Here is an 18,278-nt window from a genome sequence, read left to right on the forward strand (position 1 = left end):
AGGATTTCTCAGGGCAGGCAGTTTTGAGGCTCTTTTGGTAGGAAATGGAAGAGATACTGAATTTTTTTTTTTGGTCCTGCAAGTGAGGATTTGAGCCTAGTTTTAGGACAGGTTTGAGGCAGTGTGGAGGATGGTCCTGTTGAAGAGAACAAAGGAGGCTGTGTCTGGTCATGACCTTTAAGGGAGCGAGAACCACGCACAGGGAAGGAAGCAGGAGAGCTGGAGGGAGGGACTCAAAAGAGGGATCCCAGAGGACCCTCTAGCGACTTATGTGCGACGCACAAAGGGTGGCGGAGTCAAGTCTGGCGCCTGGATGATGGGACACCTGTGGGATAGGGACGCTGTGGAGGATCTGGAGAGAAGCTGGCATGGTGGTGGAGCCAGTCTGGTTTTAGACATGGCAGAGGGGGAGGAAGGATGTACAGTCTGGGTGGAGATTTTCTTCTGCTTGTTATTTAGGAGGAGGGGACCGAAGTTTAGAAGGAAGGTAAAGACCCCGAATTCAGAGGGACAGTGATCCTTCTTAGGATATGAAATCACTGGATCAGATAAAACCTTCAAGGGGAGAAATATGTTTGGTGATAGAAGCTCAAACACCTGGAGCACCGGAGAAGAAAAGGGGGGACATTACAGGAGAGAGCAGCGGGCCTAGGACGGGATGGGTGGGAGTACGCCAGAGGGAAGAATTTAAGAATTGGTCAACAGATCTCATCTCGATGGTGGTTTCTTAGCCTCTGCACTGGTGACATCTGGGGCCAGGTAATTCTTTGCTCTGGTGACTGTCCTGGGCACTGAAGGACGCCTAGCAGCATCCCTAGCCTCTACTCACTAGATGCCAGTAGCATCCCCTTAGTTGTAGCACCCAAAAATGTCTCTAAATTTTGTCAAACGTCCCGAGAGGCAAAATCGCCCCCAATTGAAACTGCCCCACTGCTGTGGGCTGAGAAAGGACCCTTAGACTTGAATAGGAACTGCCTTTAACAGTTAAAGATAAGTTGGACCAAGGAGAAGAAATTCCAGCATTTAACTCCAGTGTTCCCCTTTTTGTCCACTCTTTTCTCTAGTTACTGGCTACCAGAATCTGAAAACCCCAAATCACTTGGATGAGTGGGGATCAGAGCTGAAACTCCACCACAGATCAGCAGTGGGACCTGAGAGTCTGCAGCAATGTGGCTGATGTTTGAAAGGCAGCTGGGTAGCCTGACCACAGGGACCCGAAGAACGGGTATGGTAAGAGCTGGGGGTGATCAGCTGGTGGGCTGACTGGGGGCCACCCTGATGGGTGGGACTGTGTGGTGAGCCCATTCAGGGCTGGCGATCTTGGCTAAGACAGAAATGTGGCCTTCACCTGGATGGAGATGGCCAGAGGGCACAGTTTTTAGGATCTGCCATTGTAATTTTATCATCGCAAAGTATCTGGGGCATAGATTTCCAATTTTGGATGGATTTCTATCGGGGAAGAGGTAAATCTTTTCTAGGAATGAGCAGGAAGGGGGAAGAAAGTTAGTTAATGGGTTCACGCAGCCCAGGAAGAGGAAGGCAAGATAGGCTGGTCAGGGTGCCTGAAGGAAGGCTGAGCTGGGGTGAAGCTGCGGGCCAGGGTCTGGACCCTACCTGACAGGGAGTGTGCGAGGGGCTGCAAGTGAGATGAGGTGTCCGTGAGAGGAGGAGAGGATTGGCTCTCAGTATCCAGGTGAAAGGTTCTTGAAAATTATAATATATTCTCAGCTACTTGAAAAGGATAGCTTTTCTCTACTTGATGCATTAAGAAAGGATGGGAAAATTACTCATGTTTCAGTTAAATGCTGCACTTCTAAGGAAAGTCAGTCTGTTCAGACCAGACGGCCCAGGTGCCACAGGTAGCAATCGGCTGGCTTTTTGTAAAGAGGTAACCCCAAATGGAAAGACGGTATTTCTTAACCGTTGACTCTGAACGGCACCAGTGCCACCTGCAGGGATGTGGCCCCCTTCCTTGGTGGCTCCACACGACTCCCTGGGCCTCCCCAACTCCATCTTGCACTATATTGACGCCTCCATGGCAGCACACGTCATAATCAGTGAACGATTGTCAGGGTACTTAGGTTCGGGGACTCTTACTCATTGCCCGAGGCACAAGGCCCATCCATTTAAGTAGCTGCCTGCCAGCTTTCTTTTTTAGTTCATCCCTGTATTCAAGAAAGAGAAAGAAATATGGAAGAGGGTCCCTTGAGATGGGGGTGGTAGGCAAGAGAGAAGAGAGCAGAAACCAGGAAAACATGATCTTTGGCGGTGGCATTTCCTCCTAGCAGGGGGCTGGGTGGGGGGCAGTTTGCAGAAGAGCATTCTCTGCAGCCCCCTCGAGTCACTAGCTGGCAGTGGGTTACTTTCAAATGAGGAGGAGAATCTTTCCACCAGTTGTGAGGAAAAGGCAAAAGCAGAAAGGGGAGGACAAAGGGAAGCGAATTCAGGCAGCGATTATGTTTCTCAGCCTCCCGGTGACAAATGTTTTCTGAGTGCTGACCGAGTAGCAATAAGACTTTGAAGCTGTTCAATTAATTACTGTTGAGTTAGGACTCGCCGCGCCCATCCTTCTACCTTTCAGCATCTCCTCTGCCAGCCACCGCCGGTGGAGGCGGCAGCAGCCTACTGCTGTGTGCAGAAGGGTCTGCGTGCCCGGGCTGTTCAGGTAAATGCTAGGTGCAAGGAAAATGCCTCAAATGGATGAGGGTTAGGAGCAGATGCAGGGCTGATGGTACAAGACAGTGGCAGCCAGATGTATGAGAAGACTTGATCTGCTCAGAGTAAAAAGCCCCAGCCTGGAGCCCCAGGGGCCAAGAGTTCCCACTATGAATTCAGACCCCTTCGTTCAGCCCACTAGCTGTACTCAGCAGCCCTCATCTTGGACCGGCCACCCGGGTCTGCAGCCAGACCCGCAGGCATCTGACCCCCTGCGTTTGTAGGGTGGGTCCAGACATTCTCCAGTCACCTGGATGAAGATGTGGACTCCAGGCTGGCAGGTGATGCAGCAGGGTATTTCAGGGGGAGAAGTGGTGGTTCCAGTGCCACCCCGGGAAGGGGACTGAGAGAGAGGGGGCAAGAGTGGGGGGCTGGGATGGCGGGAGGGAATCCCGGAAGAGAAATTTGGCTTTAGTGGAAGCTCTGTTTGAAAGTTTGGTAATTCATGGTGGAAATTCCAGGCACCCCGGGTGATTCTTGGCATCATGATTTGAATTTAAGGGGAATGGTATATTTCACCTTCGCGCACGACCTCAATTACCCAGAGCGAAGTTTCCTAATGAAATCTAACAGACAGCAACATAAGCCAGGGCACTCAGAAGCCGGCTCTCGCGTCGGGGAGGAGAAACTTGTCTTCTTCAGCGGGGGCGGGGTGGGGGAGTCTTTGGCCCTGCACCCCTCACACCCCCTCAAGTCTGAGATTCGGGGACTCTCCCTGAACCAGAATCCAAGACTTAGGATCTGAGCCACATAAAGCAAGATTTCCTAGGCTGTGAATCTTTCCATTTAGTTGAAGCAGCTGAGGTATGTGTATGACAACTCTACCGCCCCTATGAAATCGAAATTTCTGGGCCAGGCCTGTAAGAGATGCTCAGAGGGACAGTGATGTTAAGGGTGACTAACCTGAGAGCCCCATTAGCGGCCATCCCTTGTCATCCTTGGCTGTGAAAGATGCTCTTCCTAATGCTAAGCTGACGTTGCCCCTGCTGCCACCACGTATTTGAAGACTGCCATGGAGTCTCCCCTGAACCTTTTTCTCCTCCAATCTCTTGCTTCAACCTGTTCTTTCTAGCCCTAACATTTATAGGCTTTGTGATCCCCATCTCCAGACCGCATCTTTTCCGTGTCAGGTGTCTTGTCTCCCTCTTTCCTTTTTCCTGTGATTCCCCCAAACCTTCTTTTCCTTTTGTCGTCCTCACATCTACCCCCCCATCACAGCCACCACCTGCCCTCTGTCCATGAAGCCTCCTCTAGCTATGGCCCAATAGCTGTGCCCCCCTGGCTAACTGGCCACGTGCTCAGACTAAAATAAGCCCATAGAATAAAAACAGGCCGTGTCCACACGTGAAGCTGCCTTTCCGGTTCTACCCTGGAATAGGGAGTTGGGGGAGTGGGTTCCACGGCGCCAGCTCCTCCCAGGTGTCCCGCATCAACTGGCTGAGTGCTGTCAGCAGGTGATGGTGGCCCCGCACTGCAGACTCTTGGCCTTGGGAGAACTAAGTCACTAGGCTGTTTACTCTGGCTTCTCTGCCATGTGAATTAACTAGGCACTAGCACCAGTATCGGTACCAGGGGGCTTGGGGGAAAAACCATGAGATGTAAGAAAGAGAAAACAAACATCAGTAAAATTCACCTTATATATATCCTTTTAATATGTAGCCCCCAAAAAGTTTAAAATACAAAACAAAAACGGGATGTTAAATCACTTAATTTGACATAAACCAGTTTTTTTAAACATTTGCTTTCTTTATCTCATGCATTTGCAGCAGAGGCAAGATTGGTTTGGGGGGAGTGCAAAAAAAACCTTAGCGATTACCAGATCCCGCAGTACAGAAACATAGACGGTATGTCTCTGTATCTGTGGTATTCACATTTCATGGCCGAGGACTAATTAAGAAAAAGATGTCTGAAGAAGCTCCTGGGAGGGAGTGATAGAGAAAAAAAAATACAAAGGTTGAGAAAACTGGTTTATCCTAACTAGCTGCAGCCTCTGGGCCATTTTTTCAGGTCTCACCTAATCAGGGCACTTGAAAGTGTTACCAAAGAATATATTCAGGACTTCCCTGGTGGCGCAGTGGTTGAGAGTCCGCCTGCCGATGCAGGGGACACGGGTTCGTGCCCCGGTCCGGGAAGATCCCACATGCCGCGGAGCGGCTGGGCCCGTGAGCCATGGCCGCTGAGCCTGTGCGTCCGGAGCCTGTGCTCCGCAACGGGAGAGGCCACAACAGTGAGAGGCCCGTGTACTGCCAAAAAAAAAAAAAAAAAAAAAAAGAATATATTCAACACCTGTGGTCAGTTAAGCAGCAGGGCTGTTAAGTTTGCTCTCTCCCAAAGCGGCCAGCATCTCCAGGCTGCAGTGCTCAGGGCCAGGCTGGCTCCAGTGCTCCCTGCCCCGACCCTGAGATCTGGTAGAGCAGGTGGGAAAACGAGCACACCTAAGACAAACACTTAAGCATCTGCTCTTGAGGAGGCCATTTCCCCCCCCTGGTTAGTAATAGGACACAGTGGAATTCTGAATTCTCTAACCTGCCTGCTTGCTTGCTTATTTATTTACTTATTTATCATTTATTTATTTCTAACTGGCCTCGAAACCATTTTTGCCCCCAGTTCAAAACCAGATTTGGGAAAATCAAATTAGATCAACACAAAATGGATTTCTTCACAACTGGTGCTTTTATTCTATCAACCTTTAACGTTCGGGGTGGGGGCTCCTTTAGCATTAAAATCATTGGTATGAGTCAAATTGGGCAACTCTGGGCTTCTTAATCAACCTCCAAGTGTTGGGAGCAGAAAGGGATGCTAGGACCATCCCTTCAGCTACTTCATTTTCCACCTGAAGAAACTGAGGCAGAGGCCACTGGGTCTGACCTGAGGCTGCTGCGCAGGGCCAGGGTGAGAAGAGCCTGAGGTCTTAGATCCTGCTGCCCACTTCTGGGGCATCAGGATTTAGAAAATAGCGTCATTAATGTCAAACCCGCAGAGCAGGACGAGGAATTCCATCCCTCATTCTGGAACATGGGGATTAAAGATGTAATCTGAGAATCTCATTCCCCCTTTGCTGGACAATTTTTAAGAGAAGAGCAGCACCTGAGCTGGCGTATGACATCACTCTGGAAGCTTAATTTGATTCTAGTGATTGGCTGTTAAAGAGACATACTTTCCCAAACACCAAAGTTTCTGCTCAGTTTCCTCTCGACAGCCTCCCTTTACATGAAGAGCAGTAATAATACAGACAAATTAAGTAAAATCCATGCAGGTTATTTAAAACAAACAAAAAACAATCCTTACCAACGCTGAAGTTTCAGCTTTCTTTCTCATTAAACCCTCTATCACAGCTGCTAAAAATGAGGGCTGAAGGGTAAAGGGCTGATAGCAATTCCAGGGGGAAAAAGTTTCTAGTGCGTTAAAGAAACATCATCTTAAAACAATTCCAAACTTTAAAGTTCCCAATTCCTGAATTCTGATAAACAGATTAAAAGTCTTGTTTGCCAAACCTCAGAAGTAAACCTACACCAGATTGTTGACACCACACAGTATTTGAACACTGCTGCATGACTTTCCAACTCAAAAAGTTCAGTTAAAAGAGCACCTTTGTCCAAGAAAAAGCACATTTCTATTAAGCAAATGATTAATGTCACAAAACTAAAAATCCTGAGTATCAGAGCATACAATTGAAGTAGCTTTATTTAACTAGCTTTACCCTCCTTCCCCTCCTCTTCCTCTTTCTCTCCAATTGAAACCTTAAAACTGGCTGGTAATTCACCCCAGTGGTCAACTCTTAAGGTCTGCTTTTTCTGAGACAATTTCCTAAGTTGCAAGGGCAAGTAAGCCCATTCAAATGCTAACACCCCAGTTGAGCAGGGCGAGACAAAGAGCTTGTTGGGAGACTAGTGAGTTGGGAATGCTAGGAAAACTTGCCAGAAATGCCTCTAGAAAAGAGAGGCAGCTAAACACCAGTGCCTTATGCAGAAAGAGTGTTTTTTTTTTTTGAAGCGTCTCTGTAGCAAAACCCCCTCTCCATGGAGTGAGTCCTGGTCAGAGGGGTTTGGTACACGCAGTTGTTTTGGATGCGCCTAATGACTCTTCCACCCTGGAATCATGATGGAAGGAGAGGGGGTGGGGGAGGGGAACTGAGTGGGTGAGGGCTGTGGGGGTGGGTAACAGGTTTTCACAATCAGGTAGTTTATGGAGGAGCGTCTGAAAGATGGCAAACTGTGTTCCTACATGCCCCCCCCACGCCCCGCAACAACTAACCTGGTATATTGGTTACAGTTAAGAAAGACAGCCTCTCCATATGCAGGCTTCAGGTTAAAAGAGAGCCCAAGACTGGGGTGACAGGTGTGGGCTAGGCACTGACGACTTTTTAAAGAAAACTTATATATTCATCCTGCAACAAGGCGATATGCTAATTTCTCTAATGAAAATCCCAGCTCTGCAGGAAAACGGGTCCCCCCAAACTCCCCAGCCTGTGAGGGCAGCCCTCACACTGAAAAGCACACCAAAAAAGCCAACCGCACCCTGGCTGATTTTGCCTGTTCACCAGAGACATTTTACTGGGTGAACTCAGGCTGCTAAGACGTTAACAGAGAAAAAACAGAACACTTAATGCCACGGAAAGGAACACAGAACCGCTGTTTTTACACTAAGTAGAAATGTCAGCTTTGGGGAGCCCCATTTCACTTAGGCAGTTTCACGCTTTCAAGCCAAAGCCAGGGCACACCGGACCCTTCTACAAGTCCTCGGCAGCCTCCAGACTTCTGGACATTTCCCCGCTGCCCAGGGAAGGCCCCTTCCCGGTATTTACTAGTGAAGACCAGAGCAGCATCCAACAGCCATTAGTCAGCGCCGCAGCCCAGCATAACTAAGTTCTGGGGCTCCGCGACGCCTTTCCCAGGGAAGAGACCTGGAAGGAAGACCCTTGAACGTGTGTTCCTTCTGGCCGCAACCTTACCTTAGGAGTCTCAGAACCTGACCTGTCTTTTCAAGTCACAAAACGTTTCACTCCCCCGCCCCAAATCATTCTCATCAGAAAAGCTCAAACCAACGCCAAACGAGACGCGCGCGCACCAAGATAAGGCCAATTTCCAAATTGGGTGAGGTTTTGTAAATACATTTCACTAACCAGTCTTTTCCCCCAGGATTGGTGAGAAAGGCACACTTTCCGCACCGAAGATGTGTTACCGGATTGCGGCCGTTTTTGTGCTCCGACACCAGGGCAGCTTCGCCTCCAGGTTACAGATTCCAAACTTAGCTCTGCCCGAGCTGAAAATGGCCGGTGCGCGCAGCCTCCCCGCCCCTCCCCTCCTCGAGGCTGCCGTAGCCGCCGGCGCCGGCCCCTGCCCCCTCTCGACGGGTCGCCCAAGGACTTGCGTCGGATCCAACACCTTTCCCCAGCTCGGCGGGTGCCGCGCTCTTTGGGGACGCGTTGTAGGGCTCCCTGGTGATAGGCGCGACTCCCTCTCCAGCTTGTTCCTTGTTCCGCTTTACCTTTCCGCTCGTGACCACCTCGCTGACCTCTTAGCCCCTCTCTTACATCCCAAGGCCCTTGCGCAAACAGCCCGGGACCTCTCCAGCCAAGCTGCACCCAGCCCCGCCACCAGACTAGCTGCGCCAAAAGGCTGGCGATGCCCCGACGTGAACAAGCCCACGCCACCAACCCTGGTAGCCCGTTGGGCACCTCCCAAGACTCCCGTACCTCCTCTACCTGCCCTCCAAGCACCGGTGACTCGTGGGGAACCGCCGGCCGGCTCTTAGAGGTCGGCTCTGGGGCGTGCGGGCAGGTGCGCACGCTCTTTGCTGCGGTCTCCGGCCCCGCGAGCGCCCGGAGACGGGCGGTGGCGGCCAGGACCGGCGCGCAGCCGCGGGGGGCACTGGCGCCGAGGTCCGGCGGCTCCAAATTGACAGCGACGGGACCTGGGCTCTAGGCTCCGAGTGTTTTAAGCGGCGCGCGCGCGTGCGCGCACAACTTTCCCCGGGAGCCGGCAGTCTCCGGAGTTGTCGCCCAATCCCAGCCTGGTTAGTATTCGCACATTGCAGCAGTGTCGCTACAGCCGGGCGGCTCTGCTTTCTGAAAGTTGGCGCGAGCACCTCCGAACCACGTTTCTGGCACCCGCCAAGGCCAACTGGTTTGAGACTACTTACTCTAGGAGGGAAAAAAGCACGTAAAACAAGTGACTTACCCGTGCCTTCTGGGTGTGCAGCTCGAAACCTGGGGCGCTCCCGGAATTCAGTCGTGCATCCTGGACACCAGCTCGGAGACCTCAGGCTGTCTCTAGAGGGGCGCGAGCAGCGCCCCGCCGCCCCTCCAGCCAACAAGCCTTTGGCCACCCGGGCGCCCGCCAGCGCCCCGGGGGAGATTCGCGGAGCTCTTCCCAGCTCGCCCTGCGCCCCCGCCTCCAGGGCTAGCTAGCTGAGCCCGCTCTCTTCCCGCCTTCCTTCTAACCTGCCTTTGCTTCTCCCTCCCTTCCTCCCGCCGCTCCTGCACCGACCCCAGACTCCCCGGTTTAGCGGTGGGCCACCAACCTGGGTCAAAGAAAACGAGGAGAATCTGGGGCGCGTCCTCCATTAGTGACGCCGGATGGGGATGGGTCCCCTTTTGGAAGGAGACTCCGGAGATGGGTCGCGGCGGGTGGGCTTCTTCGGCTTGCAGCGGCGCCGCCGCTGCTTCTCCTTTGGCTGCTCAGACTCCTCGGGGTCCCTCGGATCCTTGCCCTCGGGCTCGGGCGCCTCCCCTTGTCTGGGGCTCTCAGGCTCCCGAGTGCTGGGCTGCGCGCGACTCGGGGAGGCGTCGGGGCTCTGCAACCTCAAGGCGTTGAGACGCTCAGTGAGAGACTGCTCGAAGGTGCGGCGCTTGGGCACCACGGGGCCGCGCTCGTCCTCGGGCTCGGTCTCGGGCTCAGTGGTGGGGGCGGTCTCAGGCTCGGTCTGGAAGTCGGTCTCCGACTCGATTTCAGACTCGGTCTCGGTCTCGGATTCGTAGTCGAACTCTTCCTCGTACTCCAGGCACTCGGGGAGGGAGAGCTCGAGGTCTGTCTCCTCGTGCTCGTGGTCGGATTCGGGGGGCTCGGGGAATACCTGGGCGGCGGAGCGGTGGTGGGCGTTAAGGAAGCTCCGGCGCTGGGCAGCCGCGCGCTGCTGGGCGCGGGCGCTGGAGGTGGCGAGGGCGCGAAGGAGCGCGATGGAGCAGGAGAGCCAGAGGAGTGCGGTGGCTGCCCGGCGGCCTAGGGGTGGGCACAGATCGTTGTAACTGTGGCGAGCTCGGCGCCCTTGCTGAGCTCGGGATCTGCGATCCATCCTCACGCACACTCGGCGAATCCGACCCACCCTCTGGCTCTGCAGAGAGCAGCTCCGAAGAGCATCGGCTGCTAGAGCCGAAAAAGGTGCTCCTCGCGAGGTTAAGAAGCTGGGTCCGGAGGTCCCAGCCCCACCTCGGCGCGAGGAGAAAAAAGGAAGCACCTACCTTCTTGACCACTCAACTTTCTAAAGCTCCGCGCCTCTCTGGGCAAAAAGAAGGGATGGGAAAAGGGGAGAAAAAGTCTATCTCCTCCCAGGCTCCTCTCTCTAAGTCTTAGACTCTGCAGCCTAAGACTCGGGAGAGGTGCCTCCGCTGGTCCTCTCGCCTGGGAGAGGAAAGAGGAGACTGAGGCGAAGACAAGCGGGGCGGAGAGGTTCTGCAAAGTTGCGCGCCCGGACTTCTGCCGGGCATGTGCAGTAGGGAGGCGGGGGCGGCTCCGCGCGAGTTGCGCAGTGGCGCCGAGCCCGAGGCGTAGACCCTAGTGGGCCGGCAGATGGCAGGAGGGAACCTTGTTTGAAAGGATTTGGGCGATGGGAGCGGCTGGGGGCCTGGCGGGTGCCAAGGAGCGAGCGAGCGAGCGAGCTAGCTACAGGTTAGAGTGCTTGCGCAGCTAGGCATGGGTTCTCCGTGGGGTCCGTACCGCTCCCCAGCTTCTCCAGGGTTATCGATAAGTTGAACAAAGCCCGAAGCAGCTAAAAACCAGACCGCAAAATTGCGGATATTCCGGAGGAATGAGCTTCTGTACGTCAGTGTTAACGGTGCGGTTCCGGGCGTTTTCCAGGGGCTCAATAGTCTGAGCGTGGTAACCTCAGGCAGTCATTAATCATGAGATCACCTTTGGCAGACCCGGTACAGTGACCGTAATCTGAGCAGTTTCCAATCCCCCCAGCCACCAGTGCGGCCTCAGGAGGCTAATTAGTTACCTAATGGATAGATGAGCATCTTCCCTAAGAAGGACCCCCACAGACAGACGGAGTGATGGTTTACACGTCCCCAAGCCCGTTGGTGGACCACCCTGAGCTCTAGCCGAGAACATGTGCCGAAAGTCTAATTAGCTGGAACCACTGGTTAATATCTGTGCTGCTATTCAGTAGGTGCAGCCCATTCTCTGCCCCTGGGGGGCGCTGCAGGGCGGTCAGCTATCAAGGAAACCGCTGGGTACCACTCAAAGCTCTTTTCATAAATAGGTTTTCAACGAAGTGAGTTCATTCAACAAGTGAGTTCATTCAACAAATGTTGAGTGCCTAGCCCGTGCCAAGCTGTGTTCTAGGTGCTGAAGATAGAGTAGGAAGAAGAAAAGGAAAGAAAAGAAAATCTTACATCAAGGGAAGGATACTTAGGATTAATCTGCTGTTACTCAGAGCATTAAACCACTCAGGACTCCCTCCTTACCCACCAACATTGTTTAACCCGGCGTGCATTCTAGTGAGAAAATTATTGGATCAACCAGAGCATTAGGGATAAGGGACCGCTAGACACCCTAGGTCATGTCGTTGAACCCCAAAGGAAATGAGTCCATCTCTTTCTCAGCCCTGGAAAATCAAATGAGCTCCATGTCCTCCTGGAGGGGGATCCCTGGAGTGGTCGTTGCTCAGGCAGGATGGTACTTCGGAAGCTCTGGGGTTCCAGCTATAACCTGACTGCTGCTTCTGGGTTGTGCATGCCCTCCCCGTAAAAATACGGAGCATCACTTTTGCCCTTGTGACAGGTCCACCGGTGGCATAACTCAGAGCAAAACCATCTTCCTAGAATCTGTGGAAACAACAACAAGGCTTTACAGGTGGGACAGGTGGTTTTTCTTGTCTTTGAATCAACATGGGGGAAACTTGAAGAGTCCATGAGGTAATTCTGCCTTCCCTTCTGAGGTGGTCCACCAGGTGTCCCCTCCTGGCACTGCTTCCTGGTGCCCGAAGTGTCCTGCACCCACAGCTCTTCCTCAGTGTGGAGTGACTCACCCTTATCCCTTGCGCACCATGCCTGCCTTAGAGCTGCTGAGCCCAGAGTTAAGACCTTAGTGAGATCCTAGCGACTGTTTTGACATGTGGAGGTTTTGTTTCTGCATCTTCGCTGGGGATGGTCTTGAATGCTCCTGCCCTGTCTTCTTGGCTGTGTCTATCTTGCCTCTTGTTTTCTTCGAGTTAGTTTGTAGCATTAAAATACTGATTGGTCTAATAAAGTGGGATTGATTGCAAACCTGGTAAAAGGACAGACGTCTGCATTCTCGTCGTGCTCTCCTCCTTACCACTTTGCAGAGTGACTGAAAGGGTTTTATTATCACAGGTGTCTGGATGGCTCCAGTCATCATATGGATGGTATCAGGGGACACGGGACAGGGCCCTTTGGAGCTGCAGATCTCAAATCCTGGTCTCTCAGCCCCAACCTGAGACATTTCCAAAGGTTCTGCCCACACTGACCCACCCGCTTTCTTTCTTCAGTCAGCGCAGCCCCCCTGACAGTGAGTGGAACATAAAGACATCGTTCAAGTGGTTCTCAGGGCACATTGGGAAAAAAAATCAGGAATATGTGGGGTGCTGCTGAATGCCCTTTCAATGTAGACAAATGCCAGCTGTCAGCGACGAGCTGGATTACGATTCTTTAGTGTACATAAGAAAGTACTTCGTTTTGCAAAAGGAGTGCTTTCTGCCTATAATGGAGCTGGCAGCCCGGAGCTGATCCACTAATATAGATACATCGAGATTGCCTGCGTTATTAAAAAATGTGCATTACATAATACGTATTTTTGGACTAGGTTCTGCATTACTAATGCACTTTCTTTGCAAGATGCATTTTAATCAGCAAATGAACATTTAACAAAGCACTGCATTTAGAGCCCCAGTCATGTATAGTTACAGATACATTTCTGGCGTACATTCGACACGGGCTCTGGGAGCAGGAGGACCTCGCTGAAAGACTGTTCCATCTCGCACTTAGTGCCGGGGCTGAGCAAATGGCTCTGTGCAGAAAGCGCTCTTTAAAATGCATTACGTGCACGACTTTAAAAGTGCTTGCTGCAGAGTGAATTTCGAAAAGGAGCAAGTGGGTGATGAACGGCCTCGGGTTGTTACCAGGCGAAGGAACGAGGGGCTCTGTCTGTCGGCGGTCAATAAAGTGTGGACATATATCACTGGCGGGGCTCTGCCAGAGGGAGGCTCCTGGACCCACTGGACGGGAACGTGCAGCTCCCAGTCATTACGATCAGGGTCTCATTTGGACGAATGGTGAAGAATACTGTCTTCAGCCCCTTAAAGGATTGTCCTGTGGAAAAGGCATTAAGATGTATTTTATGTGGCTCGGGAGGGCAAAATTAGAACCTATGGGAGGCAGTTTCAACAGGCAGATTTCAGCTCAGCCCAAGGAAGGATGTTCCAACAATTAGGGCTCTGAAATGGAACGGCTGTCAGGAGATGGTTGGCTCTTTGTCAGAAGCGGCGTTAAATCAAAGGACAGATGACCACGTGTTAGAGATGTTTTCCCTGGGACTCCTGAGCCAGGTGGAATTAGAACTGCATGCTCACCGAGTTCTTTTCAAGTCAGATTCTGGTTCCGTGAAAGGGATCTGGAGGCCCTGGGAGAGGGGCTGGGGGCTCTATTGGTGGACACGCTCTTCCGACTAGGCTTCTAGTTTAGAAGCATTTGGAAGTGCAAGGGGTTCAGCGGCAGGAAGGAATGTCTGGGTGGCAGTTTCAGGACACCAGCAAACAGGTGTCAGTGATGGAGCCTCGGCCAGTGGTGGACCTTTTGTGACCAGGGTAGGGCTCTGTGACTCTCCGCTCCGCAGCTCATTTGCTGAAGCAAAGAAATCCGTCTCTGTCTATTAACTGTATCAGGCCTCTTGGCCTCCCCTCCCGGAGCTGTCTCGGAAATTAAAAATGAAATTGACTATTTAGCAGTCACACGTTGAGTCACTTCTGTGACCAAGACACTCTTCCAGGCATCGTGGGGAGACGGAGGTGATTGAGAAGTGACCAACCCCTGTCATCTGACAACACGCATATCAATGTGAAATGCCTCCAACTATTAAAGAGTGGATTGCCAACAGGTGCCCCATTCTAAATCCTCGCCAGATAGATAAACCAGGGAGGGAAGCTGCCTGACAGTGGTTACAATCGGGGAGAGCTCATCTGGTGGTGTTCTGAAAGAGGTGGGCTTTTACCTCGTCTGACTTTGAGGTTTGGTTTTCTTTTTTTTTTGAAGCCCATTAGAGGAGTGCTTTCAAGCCACCTGTTCCTGCATGCCTACTGTGTGCGAAGCCCTGTTCTAGTCACTCTGGGGGAGACAGATGACTCACGTGAATTCTCAAAAGGCTCGCCAGGCCATTGTCATGGGTTCCCTCGGCACCAACACGTTTTCCAAGATGAGACACAGAAGTTTGGTTCTGCTCCTCCAGGCGAGTGGGTACAATCGCTCTTGAACACATTTTTTTGGACAATCATCGATAAGGACTATTTTTAGAGATGGAGAGCTTTTCAAACTTTCCTTTGGGTAGAAATGAACTCAGGGAGTATGACGTGCTCCCCACCACTGACTGTGGCAATCAGCCAGAAAGGCTCAAGCCCACTGGGAATTTGGCATTGCCTTGCTGCCTGTCCCCCGCCCCCGCCCCAAAGAGGTCTGGGCACAATACAAGAGCATTTGGCTCGCTTTTCTGGGGCCCCACGAAGCTGTCACTCAGACGGCGCTGGTATCTGTCGACTCTCACCAGTAGAAAGGGCGACAAGCCCGGGCTCCTGATTTTGTGATTTTGGGGGTGTGCCATCTAGAGCCAGAAGCAAACAATAGGGGGAAATCATCATCTATTTGACATGGCTGGCTTCTGTCCAGGCCTTTGTTGGGATTACAGTGTTCTATTTGTGCCCTTCGTTTTTAAAGGGAGATAGGCTCAGAAGTGCACTGTGTCCCTGTGCAGAGCTGCTGGGGTCATCCTCTCAGGAGCGGCCCCTCTTGGCTTTGTGCGCTGTCGAGGTAATCCTACCAACGCGACATCCACCTGCCTGCCTACCTACCTACTCCTGTCATGGGAGGAGCAATTTCTAGGCTCCTAATCCAACAGGAAGTGTCTGGAAGGCCCCTCCCCCAGGCAGAATGTAAGCTTGGGTGGGCAGGTCCTCCTGGGGGCGGGGTACCTCCCTTCCTCTGCTTTGGCTCTGGCTCTCAGCTTTCATGTGATGTAGTCCCTGGTTCACACTGGACTCTGGCCCTCTGCCTGGCTCTGTCCTGGAGAAATGGCGACTGGATTCTGTCACCTGCCCTGCCCCAGCCTGCCTGGTGCTCTCCCGTGGCCAGCGCTGCCCGTGGCCCAGGTGGCGCTGGTGTCAGCTGTGTCCTCTGCCCTGTACAGCTGCCCCTCCTGAGGCGAGTGGGTGGTGGCTGAAAACACTGCTGATTGCAGAGGACCACTCAGCTGTCAGGAACATCCTGCAGTGCGTGGTTTAGCTTTTGTCCAGTCTCCCACCTGGTCCCCCGGCCACTGGCACTGATAGAGAGCCTCAAAGTTGTTTTCCTGTTCTCTGCTGAGGGTCTGACTCACCCCTTCAGGCTTGGTGGGGGAGCAAGGCAGCAGCGCCGAGGGGGGGCGGTCTCGCTGGTGTCCTGGTTCGGGACAGCTCAGAGCTGTCCTTTCAGCCCAAGCTCTTCAAGACATGATTAGACCAATTTTACGTATCTAGTCACTGAGGCTTCAGTAGATTGGGACTATTTCTATATGTGCAAAGTGAAGTGGAGAATTGAGGCAATTATCTTCAGGCAAATGATGCTGGGCTCTGTAATCAGCCCATCCTCATAACTGGGGGAATCAGCCTCATTCACCGTGACAGTGCTTTGAGTTGAAGAGGATTCTAAGGTATTTGTTTGTTACTTGCTCTCGGCTTTGTTTTTCCCAGTGGCAGTCAGGGAAGGGCCCTCCTGCCCGCACAGGCGTGAGGGTCTGTAGCACCCCGAGGCTGTGGGACCTGTCAGCCAGGCAGGGGCCAGGGGATGCTCTGGATCAGCTCCCTGTCAGCAGGTCCACGGCCAGGTGTGGTCCAGGTGACCGACCTCTGCTTCCTGCTTCTGGTGGAGGCCTACCCCCCGCTTCTTCCCTTGTGCATGAGGGTCCTGAGATGTTGGGGCAGATGATGGACAAGGTCACCTCCAGTGCCAGGATAATACAGGTCCCAGCAGGGCCCACAGTTAGACATGAACCACCCAAGGTAAAGAAAATGTCACAGAACTAGAAGAAAAAAGAACAGGTCTTCTCAGATCAGAAATGAAAACTCATTATTGTCTGGTGATGATGACTTCTGGACCCTCCTACCTTCATCCCTTTTTTTTGGCTAAAAATCATTGTAAATTGGGAGTTTTTCCCTTTGCTGGTCTAGAAACTCCTTCCTAAAAGAGCCGTTACTTCCCTCCCACCTCTTCACTCCTGAGGGAAGAAGGAAGAGCAAGACTTTTGTTTTTCCAAATCTCTGAGGCCTGATTGATTTGCGGCAAGTGAGGACTTCAGGCCTCATTGCCCTTGAGAACCATCCGTGTAGTTAGGAAGCCGAGAACAGCAATAGGGCCCTGTGGGGCCTGCTGGGTGCTGGGCCGGTGCGCCGCGGCCCCTGACTAAGGAGCCCAGAAGGTTCCCTGGCGCCCGCTGCCAGCACCTCCGCCACCCCACCCTCCCACTCATAATTAGAGAACAGGATGAATCTAAGGAATTTCAAATTGTGTTTTGGACAGCCTCGGAGGTGGGAGCTTGAGATGGCCCTAAGAATTCAAAACACACAGGATACGAAACTCACAGGACTATGCAAGGTTTTTCTAGATTGTCAGGAAATCTTCGTCTTTGTCACTTTGAAATTTTCTGATGTTGCTTAATTAGTTTAAAACAAACAAACAAACTCTGAAACTTCCTATTCCAAACTGAGATGGGAAGGTTTTGAAAAACATCAGTCTGTCCTCAAGACTGCGGCGGCATAGTGCGGCTTATGTATCCTTCTTTTTTTTTCTTTGTGGTACACGGGCCTCTCACTGCTGTGGCCTCTCCCGCTGTGGAGCACAGGCTCCGGACACGCAGGCTCAGCGGCCATGGCTCACGGGCCCAGCCGCTCCGCGGCACGTGGGATCTTCCCGGACCAGGGCACGAACCCGCGTCCCCTGCATCGGCAGGCGGACTCTCAACCACTGCACCACCAGGGAAGCCCTTATGTATCTTTCATTGGTAGCGAGTTTACTTCTGCCACGTTTGTCAAGCTGTGGCCTCATTCCCCATTGGTTTAGTTGGTTTACAGCCTTAGTGATCATCGTTTCGTGCTATATTTTAAGATCTGCTGGGGCAAGAATCTTCTTACTGCATATTATCTCAGACTCCTCTGATGGTTTTGTCCATTTATTTTTCTATAGAATTTAAGATACGGGACTTCCCTCGTGGTCCAGTGGTTAAGAATCCGCCTTCCAATGCAGGGGACGCAGGTTCGATCCCCACGTCCATGTGGGAACTAAGATCCCACACGCCGCGGGGGAATTAAGCCCGCGCGCCACAACTAGAGAGAAGCCCTCACACCACAACGAAGACCCAGCACAGAAAAAAAAGAAAAGAAAGAGTTTAGGAATCATTCTTGTCAAGTTCCGTAATGACCCTGGTGATGCCTTGACTGGAATTTCATTTAATCTATAAGTTAGGAAATGGCGTCATTTTTTTTTCTGTGTTTAGCCTTCAGCCGGAAGTAATGGTCTCTTTCTTCGTTTGAGTTTCTATTTCTCCCATTAAGGATCTGTGTTTTCTTTATATAATTCTGATGTATATATGTGGAGTTTGATATGTGAATATATATCATATATTTCCCAAGTATTTGATATGTTTATTGCTACTGTGAACGGACTCTCTTTTATCATTATATTCAGGCTGTTTATTTTGTGTTTGTAGGAATGGTATTGAGTTTTGTGCATTTTTCTCCTATTCTGCCACCTTTAGAATTGGTTGCTTTATGGGGCAACCAGGAGCTTGCTCAAGCGAGCGCTCAGAGGAGGTTTGCTGCAGGGGGGTTTTGTAGATGGGAATCCCGCACAAGGGAGTGAACTGAGCTAAGCTGGTGGTTGCCAAATGCCAATGTGCAGCGAAGTGAGAAAAATAAAGATGATGCAGTGGGGTTTTCATCAGGTTAAATTTATTCAGGGAAGGGACTGTCCTTGAGATGGAGGCTGCATAAGCATCCTACCTTTTGGTATTTCAGTGTCATTTCTTTTTGAATTACAGTAGATAGTAATATGGGTTTTTTGGTTTTAAGATTTTGTTTTTAAATTT

The 18,278-nt window shown here is 51.8% G+C and overlaps 1 protein-coding gene across 1 annotated transcript; it reads right to left on the minus strand.

The window, feature by feature from the left end:
* Window positions 1–7,858: 7,858 nt before the first annotated feature.
* On the minus strand, window positions 7,859–12,837 carry LOC309817333 (neuroendocrine secretory protein 55). The gene has a single exon (XM_082645542.1). The coding sequence runs from the start codon at window positions 10,006–10,008 to the stop codon at window positions 9,280–9,282; it is 729 nt and encodes a 242-aa protein (XP_082501668.1). The 5' UTR covers window positions 10,009–12,837; the 3' UTR covers window positions 7,859–9,279.
* Window positions 12,838–18,278: the final 5,441 nt, after the last annotated feature.

The sequence above is a fragment of the Mesoplodon mirus genome (assembly GCF_964341445.2).
Source record: "Mesoplodon mirus genome assembly, chromosome: 15".
Classification (NCBI taxonomy): Eukaryota; Metazoa; Chordata; class Mammalia; order Artiodactyla; family Ziphiidae; genus Mesoplodon; species Mesoplodon mirus.